The 17,128-nt window shown below is 39.9% G+C and overlaps 1 protein-coding gene across 1 annotated transcript in view; it reads left to right on the forward strand.

Annotated features, from left to right (window-relative positions):
• LOC133952426 (calsyntenin-2-like) overlaps positions 1-17,128 on the forward strand; it is a 238,150-nt gene that overhangs the window by 148,462 nt on the left and 72,560 nt on the right. Inside the window, exons 4-5 of the mRNA XM_062386854.1 lie at positions 3,182-3,390; positions 9,404-9,553. Coding sequence (XP_062242838.1) covers positions 3,182-3,390; positions 9,404-9,553 — 359 coding nt within the window. The remainder of the gene's footprint in view (positions 1-3,181; positions 3,391-9,403; positions 9,554-17,128) is intronic.

The following is a 17,128-nucleotide window of genomic DNA, read 5'->3' on the forward strand; positions in this document are numbered from 1 at the left end:
GCTGCCATCATACGTCACTTCTTCCTATCGCCGCCTTTCAACTGCTGTTAGCACCACCATTAACATCCCACCAATCCTAATCCTAAAAGATGAATCACTGTCATACACATTTTTTTTGTGTATTCCCGACTTATGTCTGGTGGTGGAACAACTATTCAGATCCTGTAAAGGCCCTCAAAACCTATTTCGTCCAGCAGCTCCTCGCTGTGAGTAATGGTCCTTCGTGAACACAGGGTTCTGCCGATGTCACAACAGCTTTGGAGATTTTCCTATATTTCTGTGAGGACTGGATGTTACAATTGAATCAGGATGTGATGACAGATGTGGGGTTGTTTGTTTGTGTTCCCAGGCCACTGTAAATCACATCTGACCAAGCTACCCCCACACAGTATTGTCATCTTTAAGTCTTTAAAAGTTATACTTAATTTAGTTTTTTCTCTCTTTAAATTCACTTATTTCATATAGTCAAGGCTATTTTTAAACATATATATATATAAAATATAATTTTAATTTTGAAGTATATCACATATTTATAGCAAATGGATTTGCTTGAAAGCATAGAAATGTATACCAAGGTTTTATAAAATCAAAGACAAATTGTCAATAAGGACTAATAATGTATGTCTGAAGTATTCATAAATTATCATTGGCTGGTTGGAGGTCAATGGAAATATCTAAAGCTCTATACAGTTTATTTAAACAATTTTTAACCAACAATAATTAGTAATTTATTAACTGTATTTCAGAATTTATTTAGTTTTCTGCCTTGTTTAAATATTGCAAATACTGAGATTCTGTCAAATTTTTTGTTCGTTTTGTAGTGTATGCCTTTGCTACGGAGGCATTGGGCACCAGGTAATATATTATATAAATATAATATTATGGTTTGGACTTTTTTACATTTTGTCAGGTTTGAGGCTCCGTACATAGAGCCCTTCATAAATTATGAGTTGTTTAGTTACTAACAAATGACATGAGTTACAATGAATGATGCAGATAATAATGAAAGAAATGGGAGATGAAGAAGTGTGTGTGTGGAGGATGACATCCGTATTATGAGGAAAGGAGGAGGAGGGAATATATAAGCTCAATTATGAATGTTTGAGATCTTGACCATGTTGCATGAAATGACACAACCCCCATTAATCTTGGAGTTCAGATGCCTGTGTTGCAACTCTGATCTGTTCCATTCCATGAAGTTTCCACAGTTTCTGAAACCCTCACTGAATGATGGAAGGCAGGCAGAGCTCATTGTAGTGCTTTTGGTATTGTTTGGGTTGACTTGACTATAATAATACATCATATTAAATATTTTAACTAGATATTACCTTATTAAATAAAACACAGTAGATTAAACCAATGAGTGGAAGTATAAAGTAACAAAATATAAATGTACTATTTTACACCCTACAATGCCTGTCTTCCATTTCGTTGTCTTTTTTCACCAGTTGTTTACACATTTAGGATTTCAATTAAAGCCTTCAACTGTGCATGTGTTTGTGTACAGAGGCTTAAAACAAATGGCCCCCTGTGTTTGTGTGCTCGTGACAGGGACAGATAAGGCAGTGTGGAAATCCATTTTGCCCGGTCTCAGCCTCCACACTGTCTTCCTCTTTGTCGTCCAGTCTCCATCTCCAGCTGACCACATGTTGAAGAGATACGCACGGCTCCTTGTTGTTGCATAATTTCACAGTTATTACTGTACCCACCAGCTAATCCTATAAGCCACCTACTCATCTCTGCCCCTTTGTCTCATGAAGCAAAGCATTACTTCTGCCACAGCTTAAAACTGTATTAATCTGGTCCAGCGTCGTCCATCACCAGTCAGTCAACGAATCGAAGGATTGATCAGGCCGTCTTCTCCTGCCTTCTGGCTGCTGTAGAGTATCGATACAGGCATGTTTTAGAGTGATGCACACTGGCCTTCTTCATGAAGTGTGACTTATGGAATGATTAATTAGTGTGGTAAGTGCACTGGGACACTGTGTAAGGTGTGTATAGCTATTGTAGAGGAAGCGATCCGGGAGATTATTTTGCGATAGCGATGCGATCGAAGCAATCCATGGGGTCAGGTCAGACAGTGAATTACATAAAGCACATTGCGACTACTGGTTACCAATCCAATTCATCACTGGTAGGGAACTCTGCTCGTTAGGTTCAGCCATTATTTGAGAGGCTGCAGTCATTACTCTTTCTTGCCATTGCATTTTCAAAGAATGTTAATATCCCTCCTCCTGTGTGACGACTTCAAAGACATATAGCTTTGTAATGCATTTCAGGAAGCGCCTTGTAGTGATTAGGTACAATGGGCCGAATCGTGAATATACACATAACCTTTTCCCATTTATAAAACCACTTTGTTCTTTTTTGTCTCTCTCTAACCCCCTTTTTTTTTTGCTGTGGCAGCATAAATGAAACTGAAAACAGCAAACCTTAATTGCAGTGTTCTTTTCTGCCTGACAATTGCTGAGAAAGACATCGGCAGCAGGATTTGTGGTTTTGGGTTAATGCATTAATAATTCAATTCATATGGAGGCATTGTTAAATGCTTATTGGATATATTCAAATATCCTAGAAGTTATATTTTTGTGATATACATTTTTTTTTATAGATTTGGAAGATGCACCAACAAAAACAGTGAATGGTAAAAATGTAAGAACAGAGGCCAGATTATCCTAATATTTGGTCATAAGTATATTGAAAAAGTTTATTTTAACATACATTAATTTGCTGATCATTATTAAACAGCAATAATACAGGAGAGATGGTTTTGCTTTTAATTGTATCGTCAAAATTGTTACAGTTCATCCTGTGTGGAAAATAAATATGTCAATTAAATATAATGTTAATCCATCCAATAGTTTTTATTCCATTTCACCTAAAAGCTCCAATATCAATGTCAGGTTGATGCTAGACTAAAAAGCAGGGTAAAGATATCAAGATTCATCCTCTGAGAATCATGAGGGTCTGTATGCAACTACTGGCCAATGTGTGCTTGAAATCATGCTATATGTCTTATATAACTGATAAATTAATCAAATGATTTTTTATTTCTCAAATGAAACATTAAAAAAAGGGAAGGTCTGTCACAGTTACAGCAGTTACACTCTATGCAGATGATATCATATTCTACACTAATCTCCATTCCCCCTGCCTCTCTGTCTCCCCCTATTGTCTGCAGAGCGGTGGTGCACATCCAGGTCAACGACGTGAATGAGTTCGCTCCTGTGTTTCGGGAGCCCCAGTACCACGCCGCAGTGACAGAGGGCAAGATTTATGACAGCATCCTGCAGGTGGAGGCCACTGACCAGGACTGCTCTCCACAGTACAGCCAGATATGTAACTACCAGATCACCACAAGCGTCACGCCCTTCGCAATAGATCGCAATGGTGAGTAGAAGAGACACCAGATATATGACAAGCATCCAAAGATATGTCATCGTGCTATGTTACCTATGTATTAACAGTGTATGACAATCAGTGCGTAACAACTTTTATTTTTAAGTTGTGTCAGTTAATTCTTCTGGGCATCCACTTTCTGATACGCATTTCAAATCAGCTGAATCTTCATCTGCTCTCCATTTTATGTGGTTAAGCAAAACAAAATTGTGTTTGATAACACAGTGAAACTTTAGTCTGAAAATGTGTAATACACATACATACATACACACACAAACACCTAGTTTAAATCTAAACATGCACATACCTGCACACACATAAGCTAAACTTAGCTATTTACATACTGGGGGACCACTGGGGGACCACTTTCTGAGAGAAGAGAAATGTGAAAAAAAATCACATTTCTCTTCTTTATTTTTGCTTAAGATTCAAAAATGTAAGAGACATTACTGTTTACATTTTTTTTGTTGCCGACCTCCGAGCGTTGCCAACTCGTGGGGTGCTGTAATAAAAAGGGCTGAGTGGATGAGGTCAGGGTAAAACTGGACTGTAAATGATACAGAGGAGAGGCTGCAGCCAAGGAGTTCTCTCTTCTCTCTCCATTTGAGGGTCTCGCTGAGCTATTGACCGCTGAGGAAAAGGCTTTGAGAGCTCTTGAACTCAAGAGTACCTAAGGGAGAGAGGAGGAAGATGGAGGGAGGAAAGGAGGTGTGGGCTGTGAGAGTGAGTGTAAGTGTTCTGAGTGGATCATGGAGAGATACAAAACGGTAGCAGTGATAAACTATACGAAAAGAACAAGACTGGTGATATAACACATTTTTCCTATTGCAAATAAATAGAATAAAAAAGACAAAAACAACACTGACATAATCCTAATAAAAATTATTATTTATCTTTCCAATCTCTGACGTATCAGAGTTCATTGTTAAGTCAAAATATCAAACACTACAATGAGCCACACTGTTGCACAGGGTGACATGTTGCTTCATTGCCATAAAAAAAAAAAAACATTATAGTTTATATGTCTCAATCCTATTTCCACCACTTTACTACCATAAGTGTTTCATATTCCACCAAATGCATATTTATCTACAGCTGAAGACTGCACTATTTATTTTTGCTAAAAATTACAGTGCCCAGCTGTTACTGAACCGCTCTTACTATACGTCTAACTCTGAATCTATTGATTTGTGTGTTATTTGTCTATAGTAACATCAGTAGGATGTTGGTCTTGGGGTAAAGTGTTGCACACATGTAAGTAATGTAATGTAATGTAGTTTTTGTGGACATCAAAAACATATTTAGCGGTGCTAGTGGCTTGTGAGGCTCTACTTAAAAGCAGTGCTCTGAGCAAAATGCTGAGATCAGAAGGCTAACGTGTTTGTTTTAATCTTGAGAAGGAAAACGTTCCAGCGTACCATGCTCACCATCACCAATGTTAGCATACATTGCTAATTAAGAGAGGAACAAGGTTTTTTTGGGATGCCATTTGCAGATATTCGGTCATTAACTGGAGAAATCCAAGTCAAAGGTACTGTAATACATCCTGAGAGGCAACAAATCAAACACTTGTTGAAAGATTTCACTTCAAACACAATCTTGGTACTGTGATACTCACCAGAACACAGAAAATGTAATAATCTGCTATTAACTATGGTTGATTTAAGTTTAACTATCAAACTCCCCTCCTGATTAGCATTTATGGAAACCTACAAATCCCATTTGTTGTATGTCATTTCTGAACCGTATTTAAATACAACTAGTGGTTTGTAACTTGTTTTAAATGTTCAGTCTTGAGGAGGAACAGCAGGGGCCTGGGGCCACATGTGCCCCAGAAGGGGAAGGGTAGGCGGAAAGCAAACTAACAACACAAGCGGACAAATTGTTGTTTTGTTTCTTCATGTGATTTGTTAACTACAAAAACAATAATGCCGGCATTGTCTGTTAAACAATGACCGTTAGCCCTAACAGATATAGATAAGAAATGCTCCTGTAATTCTGGATAATATATTATTAGGAATGATGGAGGGAATTCACAAAGGCAGGTGCAGAGATGCTTTGCATTTGTGTGTTTATGTTCCTATGATAGAAGGGCAAATAGAGAGAGCAAGATGAAGGGGAAAGTAGTCATTTACTAGCTGGCCACCCTCACCAGCAGTCACAGCACGCACAGCTTGCTGACACGGATAAGTTGATGTGGTAATTGAAGGAGCTGGAATAGGAACCTTCGTCATGCAGAAAGGTGTGAGTGTTTATACTGTGTGTGTGTGTGTGTGTGTGTGTGAATGCGTGTGTGTGTGTGTGTGTGTGTGTGTGTGTGTGTGTGTGTGAGTGTGTTGGAAGAAGACAGAGAAGAGCCCAACAGATGAGGCAGCAAACAGTGAAATGACATGAAGCTGCGAAATAGTGAGACAATGATGTGCATTGAGAGGCAATGGGACGTTTGGGAAGGAGAGAACAAGGAAGGAAAGAATTCTAAACAAGCTGAGAGGGAGATGGATGATGAGTAGGATGGGAGGACGAACAATGCCGTCCTCATATGAATATATTTAATTGTCCCATTCACATACTCATATTCAAATTTACCCCATTATCAACATTCAGCTTCCTCCGCACCTGTCCCTCCACAATGCAACAACCTTAACAAGCGCGTGTGGGCTGAGTTATTGCACAACAACTCATTCCAGTTCTGTTTCAACTCTTAGCCAATGAGGCCCAATCGTGTCCACCGTCTTGTCAAAGCTCCTCTCACTCCGCAGGGTTGTCAGTCATTCTCCCTCCCTATTCATAGAATATTAACCAACACATTATAGGACTACAATAGGTCCCTTCATGCAGTCTGCTCAGCATGAGAAAAGACGCCGTCTTGGGTGTGCCGCAGTTAAAGACGATCTAGGAGACCTTCAGCCAATGGCCATGTGCTGTAGATACATATAGATTCAGATAAAATAGTATATACAGGATAAAATCACATTTCACAAAGGTGGACGGTTAAACTGTAATACCAAGATTCATTTTGTGGGCTCGATTTGTTTACTGGCACAAATGGCTTACGTGAACTCCACCTACATGACATTATCTTTGACTGAACTAAAAAAATACTACATTGCCCACAATGCAACACAAACCCAATTGGGGAGAGAGTTGGCGGGCACAAAATCAATTTTGAACATACAGCATTTAGTGGCTTCAAAACAATAACACCATGGAGGAGGATGAAGCAACAGGGGTTTAATGGAAACCTGAACACTAATCGAAGCACTTGTGTTAGATTGAGGCTACCTGTCATCCCAACCGTGATGTCATTCGTTACAGTGATTATATTAAGGCATCACAGTTAATTTGACAATGATATATCATGATGGGTTGGAATTGAAATGAAATCTAATTAAAATTAAATACCCATTATTCATGTAAGCAAACACACTCAAGCAACACAGTGTGCAGGCAGATCAGCAGCAGTACACAATCACTCTGTGTTCTCTATAGAGTCTCAAATGAACAAGGCTGTTACAGGAGACACACACTTGAGCAGAACTGCTGCATTTACCCTCTTACTTTCCTTGAGTGCGTAACTTTTATACTTTGGTTAGTTTTCACTAAACTCTGAAGTCATTTGAGTCAGAAAACCGGAGACAAGTACCTTTCTTCAAGTCCTCAGCTGAAGTACAGCTCCATTAAGAGAGCATGTGAAAGCTGAAAGTAGCAATGAAAATGAAAGACATGTCTGTTTCACATTGCCCCTGGCTACAATAAAGAGAAACCAGTCTAGTTGTAAAAAAGCTCAAACAGCCATTTTATGATTCCACAAAGTCCGCCTCCAAATCACTGAAGACTGAGAAACTCGTCTGTTTCCCAGTTACAGATTTGGTGTTTGCATTTATAACAGAGTTTCCCAGAAAACATTGTACTCTACACATTTATCACATTTTCTCACCTGCTTGTTTCACTTAATATCAGCTTTCTAAATTAAAGGGTTCACTCCAAAAAAACATATAAAATGTAGTAGTCTCCCTAGTTAATCAATTTACAAATTAAAGATGAATGTAAAGATTCGCCACAAAACGTATTTAGAAGATATATTTACCTTTAGAAGAAGAAAAGCTAGGTGAAACGAATAGAATAACATGAACATTGGCTCTGTTTTATTCCGGGTCCCTACAGGCCATGAGACTGAACCTGTTTAAACAATACCATGGGCTGTATTCGTGAATTTATCTTACCCCTACATTTATGTTACCTCTACATTTATCTTACCTCTCCAGGTCCTCAGTGGACCTAAAAGTTCGTACAAAGTTCTGTAACTTAAATTGATTCAACACTGAAAAGAGCACATTTATAAAAGTACCTGAGAAAACTGGCAAGAGGGGGGGACAGAGAAAACAGACAGGTTGATTCCACACACAATTATCTCACAGAGTGCATCAAACACACTCTGCTTATTGATACTGAGGATTTTTTTTACACTTGGCTGAACAAACTTCAACCTTTAATTATTCATTTTTCCTGAAGTTTCAATTCTACTGGGTAAACTAGTGAAGTCAGTGAAGTTAGACTCACTCATCCATGGATATATTACAGTTGGTGATTATGTAATGTAGCCTTCACTTAATGATTGGTCAAACATAAAACTTGAGGGTATTTGATTTGAAGCATATTTTTTATAGAGATTTAAATATTCCACCTTCATTAGCAGTTGACTGCATTTTCTCAGTGGATCCATTTACACAAACATAATATGACAGTATAATAATATCATGGTTTTTGTTTCAATTTACTGGTCAGCTGCCATTAAAATACGTTTTTAAGCGGTAACTATTATTGGCTTTTCTCCAACTCCAGTCCAAATTCTGATGATAATTAAGGGTTAGATATTTGATAACTGCCAAAAGCAGCAAAAACCTTTAATAACCTTTAGCAGGTAATTACGATAATGCTACCCAGCATTAATCCATAAACACATGGAGGTTCAGCCATCTGGTTTGAATCCATCTTCAATGCTTTGATGCATTTACAAAGTATAAAGGGTTTACCCATAACTGCAACAGATTTATATTTGCTTTCCATCTCCTGCAAAATAGACTTCATGTGCAGCTGCATACTACCAGTACTCTTATGCTTTTAACGTAGAGAGTTAGTCATTTCCTCTTCCAGCTTTTCAAGCAGTGACCCTAGAGCTTCAATTTCATTTCAGGAAAGATGATGAAGTGGCCGGGAGCCAAATCAGGGGATTGTGTTGGTGTGCCCACAACTTGCACCCATCAGACACGCTGTGAGGGGCTGCATTGTCATGATGGAGCACCCAATTGCCATTGCACCATCGTTCAGGCCATTTGCACCAAATGTCTCTCCTCAGACACCTCAGAGTCAAGGAGCTCTGGACAGTCTAGATTGTCATTCTAGGATTGATGGTGCATAACCCAACCAATGTAATAATTTGGACACGCTCCTGACCTGATGCTGCTCTCCTCTTCCCAGTGTACAACACCGCTGTGGGCTCTTTCGCTGTGAGGACTGCTGTTTGGTCTCTGTGTCATAGACATAGACTTAACTCCTGTTGAAATCTCAAATACAAACCGAAGAGCGCTGACAAAATGTAACATGGAATACTGACTCAGCACAGTTGTCAGTCTATCTGTTGTGACACATTGGAATGAAGGGCCTAATGCTGCAAACAGGAACTATCTCATCTGTTTTTCTAACGGTTGATGGTAATCATAGAACACAGACAATGAAGACCTGTTGGCTACACCAACAACAATTAAAGTACTTAATCTCCTTCACCACAACCACACAATAGGAAGACATGTTGTTAATATATCCATTCTTGAGGGATTTGAAATCTTAAAAGGAGCACTAGAATGTATGGCTCTTGAGTACTCAGGTTTTCTCTTTTCAGACAAGATTAAAAGGACTGAAATTATTTAACATATTATGATGAGTTTTCTTTTTTTGTCCCTTTGGATAGAATTTGACCTTGAATTACATTTTTCTCCTCCATCAGGCAACATCCGCAACACCGAGAAGCTGAGCTATGACCGTCAGCAGCAGTACGAGATCCAGGTAACAGCGTGGGACTGCGGCCAGAAGAGGGCGCTGCACAGCGTTCCCGTCCGCATCGATGTCAAGCCTGTCTGCAAACCCGGCTGGCAAGGTGGGCCCTCATCACTTCTGTGTGTGCGTTTGGGTGCCACGATTTCAGGAAGGTCTGAAAGAGAATTGTTTAAACCTCCTGATACGCAAAGGCAATTATCTGTGTGTGATTACTTGAGTTTGTACAGTATGTGTGTGTCAGCATGAATGTGTTGCACGGTGTGTGCACAGTGAAAGAGCTTGGGTGGTGAGCTGTGAGGAATCTGTTGATGCGCATAGAAACACAGATGTGATTATTTGCATATTATTACTTTAGTGTGTGTGTGGTCATCCTTATCTCTGAATGTCTGGTACTTGCTGGAATCTGCGTGCTGTGATTATCCAATTGTCTGAGTTTCTCCAGTCTCTTTACTTTCCCTCTCCTCTCTTGTATTTCTTTGTTCCCTCCCTCACACTTTTTTCTGCTTTCCTTTTCCTTTCCATCATCCTCTCTCTCTTTTCATCCCTCCCTGAAGAATTGGCCTGTCAACTTTGACTGGTATAATCAACAGCAATTTACTAAGAGCGTTGTGACTCAGCCAACACGGCTTTTAGCACATCAGAACTCATGACAGCCTGAACAAGGCTCAGAGTAATGCAAAGAAAAGTGTTAAGCCGGTTTTACAACAACACAAAGAGCCCACAACGTTATCTGTGGACGCAATCTGTCAGAGAGGGAAGCGGCATGTGATGAAGGACAAACTCACGCAGCAAACAGCTTCACCTAGAACCATGTACAACCTGTGCTTTACTGTCATGAGGGCATAAGTTTGTGCGCTGCATTTGTTTGGCATGTGGCCATTTCAGGCTTCACAGGACATATTGTTAGCAAACAAGGTGATAAATATAATTATATGAGGACCCTGGCAGCAGCTCAGCGGCAGCAAGGAAACCTTAAAAAAGGTCAAGTGGTTTGGCTCGTGTTCAACTTCCAACCTTCTAACCCCAGCATAACTTTTCTGATCTTCCTCAGCAATCTTTGGTGACAAGGTCAGGATTTTAAAACGAGACAGAAAAAAGCAAAATCCCTTCTGCATCAAGAAAATAAATGATTCAAGGAACATCTTGAAACCTTTACCATTAGTCTTGTTTAAATTATTTCTTGAGATTGGCGGTTTTTGCAGTGCAGTCACAGCTCTACAAGTCTGGTGACTGATTTTTAAATTCAGAAGAATTTTGGTCGACAAATCAGTCAATATGTATTCTTACATATTGATCGTCAAAACACACGAGAGAAGGTTACACGTGAATGACTTTTGCATAACCTACAGACACAGTTCTAGCTGCACAGTTGTTTCAAAATGGGGACTGTCTCATATCGAAACACTTTACAGCCGGAAGATGTCTTAATGTGCGAAGGGCAAATTTCATGTCATGAAAAACCCGTTAGGTGCTCTTTATAAAGGGTTAAGTTAAGTTAAGTTAGTCTTTAGAGGAGAAATTATTTTTCCTCATGCTTTTAGATTCATTGACAAACTCCAACCCTGCTGTCACTCGCCTTTTACTCAAAGTGGTCTCTGTCTAGCCACACTACCATAAACGCCTGATTGATGGAATTCTGCTGAGCTGGTCGTCCTTCCGAAAGGTTCTCCCTTGTCTACAGAGGACATATGAAGGACTGTTAGACTGGCTGCTGGGTTCTCGGTCAGCCCCCCGACAGAGGTCCTTCTCCCCCATCGAACGTCTTCCATTTCACAATCATTGAGGCGGCTGTGCTCCTGGGAATGCTCAAAGATTTTGAAATGGTTTTGTACCCTTCGACTGATCTGTGCCTCACAGCTATGCCGAGGTCTACAGAGAGTTCCTTGGACTTCATGTCTTGTTGTTTTTTTTCAGAAAGGCAGTGCCAATCGTGGGACCTTACATTCACAGTCCAATTATAGACATTCCCCACGGATGCACCTGGCCACAAAATAGAGTGACACAGCCAAGTGTGAATGTGCTATGCTAAATGTTAGATTTTATTCACACGCTTTAAAAGTTTAAAAGCACACTCTGGTTAGTTTTTCTACCTTAAAACTGCAGTAAACAGATTCAAAGATTTTACAATCTCATAAACCTAAGGAACTGATCCTTTGAACTTTTGGGTGGGGCTCAGATGCAGGAAAACAGCTCCTCAACAGCAGGTAACCATGTTAGGGTGAGGAGACATGGAGCGGGGTGGGGGGGTTATTAGCATATTTTATAGATCCTAGTCGCAAAATGAGGAAGTAAGTTTTAGAGTTACTTTTTTAGCCGTTTTAAGGCTATGAGGGGATTTTTTTCAAAAACCTTTTGAATATTTAATTTGGAGGAACAGAAGAGTTGTACTAAGATACTGGAGAGGGACTTAAATAGATTTGCAAAATACCCACTGACAATCGAATGGAAACTGGTCTCTGAACAGTCTGTGAAGCCCCTCAGTGCTGTTAGTCTGGGCATATACATTTCAGCAGAGCACTCATACATTACCACAGGGTTGTCTGGTGTACAGGGTGACATCTCTCAGCTCCCGGTGATTATCCTGTCTTTGAAGTCTGTTGACAATATTTTTTCTGAGTGCATTTTTCAAGTTAGGATTTTCAGCATGAGATGATTGTGAGAAGATGCATACTCACACACACACTCACATCAGCATGAAGACACTCTTTCCTGATGAGTGTCATCCCTGTGAGAATTATTTTGGCAGCAGAAATGAAAGGGGGAATGGACGGGGAGAAGTAAATGCCATGGCCACAGATCAGGGGATATTTAATAGGGCTAGTGGTTGTTGAATTAAAGGCAGGCTTGTGTCGACAGGCTACTGTGGGAATGTCAGAGATGAGCACACACACTCTCACACACAGACAGATGTGTTTTCTGTTGGTAGAAAAACAGTAATCTGTCTGTTCAAATTAGCTATGGTCTCTGGTTTGGGACTGCAGGGATCAGCTGTGTGTCTGTACTGACTTATCACACGTCCTCACTCAACTGGTGGAAACTCTGACGGGTGGTGCCTTTATACACACACACACACACGCACGCATGCACGCACACGCACACACACACACACACACACACACACAGGCTGTGTATGAAAGCACTCACCCACTCAGCAACCCCTACTTAACTACCTCTACTTCTATGTAGAGGACTATATAGTGAGCTCATCAGCCAAAGGAACAAAAAGTTTTCAGACAGTGCCGATAATAACGTCATTGCATGATGGTATATATTACTTGGTTACTGACTCGGTTGTAAAGTACTTTTAATGATGCATTGTGGGAAACAATGAGGGTTAAAAAAATCTTTCGGACAGCAATCCAAGATGGCAAACTCACTATATTGTGCACACAGCCATGTTAAAGATTTTCTTCTAACTTACAAACCTCTTACTTTATTTTTAACTCTGACTAGCCTACATACACTGTTAGGATTTGTCTCTACTTGTTACTACTGAACATGCAGCATGTTCTTTTACATGTCCTCTAATGCCTGGATGTTTCTGTTCTTTCACCCTACATAGCCAGGCGCCAGGTCTTATTTTGTTTCTCGCTTGTGTCTAGGTAGGGTTCACTTACTTGTTCCACAGCCATCTTGATGCCTTCTCTGTGGTATCTGTAATGGTCCTGATGCTTCAATTCCTGTGGAGTCCCGTAATGCCAAACAGCTTGAAGGCCACGTGGAAGGAGAGAGCTGATGAAACTCTTGCAGCGCGCCTCAGTGGTCCCATATTGTGCTTGCTGTCTTCAGCTCTGGTTTTTGCTCACCAGGTGAGCCGACAGGACTCTCTCCCAGAGGCCTCCTCCATCCTATCTTATGGAGGACAGTCAATTAAAGCAGGAGCATTTGCTTAGCTGTTTCAGCAATAGCACCATGTCAATCTTCAGCTGTCATTACCAAGTGTCAGCAAGTCGCCCCCTTGATAATCGTCAATAGCGTTCTTGCAGTCATAGGCTTGCTGGTTTGGAGTCCATGTGGCTTGTTGTTGCATTCCTGCCACCCTGCACATACGTCCTCCACCCGATCTCTTAGAGGACACACGTTTGACACCTCTCCTTCCTTTGGTTCCCTTGTGGTGAGGTGCTGGAGCGCTGACAAACCGTGACCCCACTCTTCTTACCAGCACATATATCAATGTATTGCTTCATTGTGGAATGTGGAATATACAAATATTTATACACAATTACTCTAATTACGAACTGTTGTGGCAGCTTTTGAAAACATGGAAATTACATCCCAGCTTTGGGATAATAAGATAGTGGAAGCCAACAATGCAAGAAGGCTCAAAACAAGAAACTCCATTTTAACTTGTTTCTGCTTGTCCAAAGCAATTCAAAACTTTTCATTCTCTCAAAGTGAATCTCTTATCTTGTCTCTCCATCTTGCTCCTTCTCATTGGCCACAGAGGAAATCCTAAACAGAACATACACACCAGAGAAAGTAATCATGGAATGAGTGGACCGAGGGAAGATAAGTGACGTAGTATGCTAGAGCTTCTTCTCTTCCCCGGTTGAGATGGTTATCTGTTTTATTTGGTTTATCACATAGTTTCTAGAACAGCAATGGAAAGTTAACAGTGACAGTTTTTTATGGTCAATCTCAGCCACTTGTTTCTGTTTTCCTGATCCCTTTATGTAACAAAATAGTCATTTGTATCTATTAATTTACATTTAAGTGCATTAACCTCCAAACCTTAACCGTAAGTTGCTGAAGATAGCTGCTGCATATTATCAGGGTATTCTGGTGAGGCTCACAAAAATTAAACACTTTCTTTTCATTTTATAGTATTTACAATCTTTGAGCCCATCGGCTATTTTCTGATGACAAAACGAGCTTTCGAGTGATAAAAGCAGATAACTGGGCCAAGGCTCTGTCTTCACCATTAACCATTTACAGTCCAACTCGTCTCTTTTACACAAACAGTGATACTTTTTGTATGTTTTTTTAGACCCAGACAATATTTCAGCTTATCTCGACTAACAGTTATCTGTAAATGAATGCAGATCAATTAAAAAGCCGATAGCCGATGCGTTTTGGTCGATGTACTCTGCCTCTTTTTCTCTCCACATGGTTTGTTTACCTGCAAGCAACGAAGCCTGCACAAACTTGAAAAGGCAAAGAGCTCCAGTCAGGAATCACAAGTGTCTGCAAACTGTTGAAAGTATGATGTGAAGATTTAAAAACGTTGGAAGAATTTGCATTCATGAATTTTCAGAAAATCAAATCAAGGCTACAGGGCCATATCAGAGGCAATTACTTTATTTTTCTCAGTAAATGTGAGGTAATCAGTAAAAATACAGTGTTCACATTTGAAAGTAATCCAACTGGGATAATGCCTTCCTTGTATGTGATTGGTTTGCACACCACCTTAATGTCAAATTGAGCCTGGATTTTTACTGGACAGGAATTTTGTATTTTGCTTAATCTATCTGCAGTGACACACACACAGCACTTTTGGATTTCTTTATCCAAATAAACAAGAAGCCAGCGTTTTTGTTTTTTTACACTGGGTTCAAATTGGCCTTAATAAAACCAACCAACCTTAATCCACAACCAACATGTTTCTCTTCCTCACGATACGACCTTGTCTGAGGCCCGTGTGAGTCACTGTCTCCATAAACCTAAGTTGATGGGGTTATAGTGTGACACTCGAAAGATGAGCATAGAATCTGCTAAACTGCCCTCACCAGCCTCTTGTACTAAACTATTGAGCACATGGTCACAGTTAGTCTGTTGTCTGAATAAAATGATCCAGTTGGAACAGTCTACAATAAGCATCTCTCAGACACTGACACTCTACGCTCTTCACGAATAGACAGTCCGACGTCAAGGTTGTAATGACCCTTTACCGAGTTATTTCAATAAGAAATATGCAGAATTTATATAACACATTCAATCAATCAATCAATCAAATTTTATTTGTATAGCCCATATTCACAAATTACAATTCATCTCATAGGGCTGATGAAATATAATTGAAACAAAGTGAACTGGAAATGTGTGAGCCACCTGTGTTGCTCAACCATATGAACCAGACCGCTTGTGCTTCACAACTGTAAACTATGTGTTTAATGTCCCATTGAACCTGTCCTGTTAAACGTGCTGTACTTACCTATAAAATACAAGCCAGATCAATTACTGTGTATGCCCTCTACTGCAGGTGGAGTCGTTGCACACACACACACACACACACACACACACACCATTTATACAAATACATCTACACTAACAAACAAGCCTAACACAAGCCTTGAATGAAAGATTGTCAGATTTATGGAAAAATAATTCTGTATAATCATATCCATCTTTTGTGTTTTGAGAATGCCTGTGAGCCAGTGTGTGTGTGTGTGTGCGTGTGTGTGTGTGTGTGTGTGTATATAATTGGAGCAATACCACAGATGTGTGTATATATAGGTGTTTTTTTTTACATGAGAATTCCAGTGATAAGATGTTTTGCAAGGCATACATCTATAAGTCTCACGGCTTACAAAGGACATCAGAGCAAAAAACAAGCCCCAAAGTCAGAATATCTGCTTGAACAGCTCAGGGACAGGGGAATGTGAAGGCACAGATCGGGGGGATGACTACAAATACAAATTCTGCCACATTAAATATTCATAAGTCTAACAGTGGCCTTTATTAATCTCCAAGGAACAAGTGTGAAACTATGAGGAGTTTTCAGAGCCTTGGTGAGAGAAGTGACCAAGGACCCATCGTCACTTTGGCTGAGCTCCCTTGGATCCTTTGTTGAGATTCCAAGATTGTCTGTAATTTCCCTACTGTATCTTTCTCCCTCTTAGTTGAGGAATTTTCGAACATCCTCACACATTACTGTATATCCCACTATAGGTTAAGTATATAGCGTATATTACATATAATGTTTGTACAGGAGAATAGTGCCTGTCTAAATTCCCTTCCCTCTCTGAGCAGTCACCAAGGTCAGGTTATAGATAAAGGACCAACCAACAGAACATTGTAGTGTCTATGCTTAGGTACTTTCATGTCTAACTCCGATGCCTCAGACAGAGAGACAACTTCAACTCTCACCGACTTTAACTCTTTTGAACATTTTACCAGTGTCAAGACATAAGGACACAATGTGATTTAGTTATTCATACTTCAGGCTTAACTGTCCAATAGGATGCGAACACCTACATGTAACTGAACATAGAGCATGACAGCACTTCCAGCCATTCATGGATGTGCTGTTAGAATCGTTGATCGTTGTCGTAGACAAAGATATATGGCAATGCTGTGGGAGACATCTTCAGATTTGGGGGAGACTATTGCTCTGGTCTCCTTGATGCATCCACTCTACATTAAAATTGTCTGCAGTTCTCTTCTCAGCAGCTTCCATAAAAGTTCCATAACACCCATTTCTGATGCACAAAGGAATTTGAGAAATGTTCTGCACACATTCTGTATTTTCTCCTCAATCCTAAACAAATATTATTATAAATATCAATTTCAAATTTCTCAATTACAGTTTACCTATTTTTGCCAAAAAAATAATTATCTGAGGCTCAAAACGACAGGTTAAATTGTGTTAGCAGGAAAGTTGGCGGAAAGATGAAAGCCAACCTCAGCTAGAAAATCTAAGATCAACACAGGGTCTCAGGCATTTTCTCTCTCTGAG

Source organism: Platichthys flesus, chromosome 4 (genome assembly GCF_949316205.1).
Source record: "Platichthys flesus chromosome 4, fPlaFle2.1, whole genome shotgun sequence".
Classification (NCBI taxonomy): Eukaryota; Metazoa; Chordata; class Actinopteri; order Pleuronectiformes; family Pleuronectidae; genus Platichthys; species Platichthys flesus.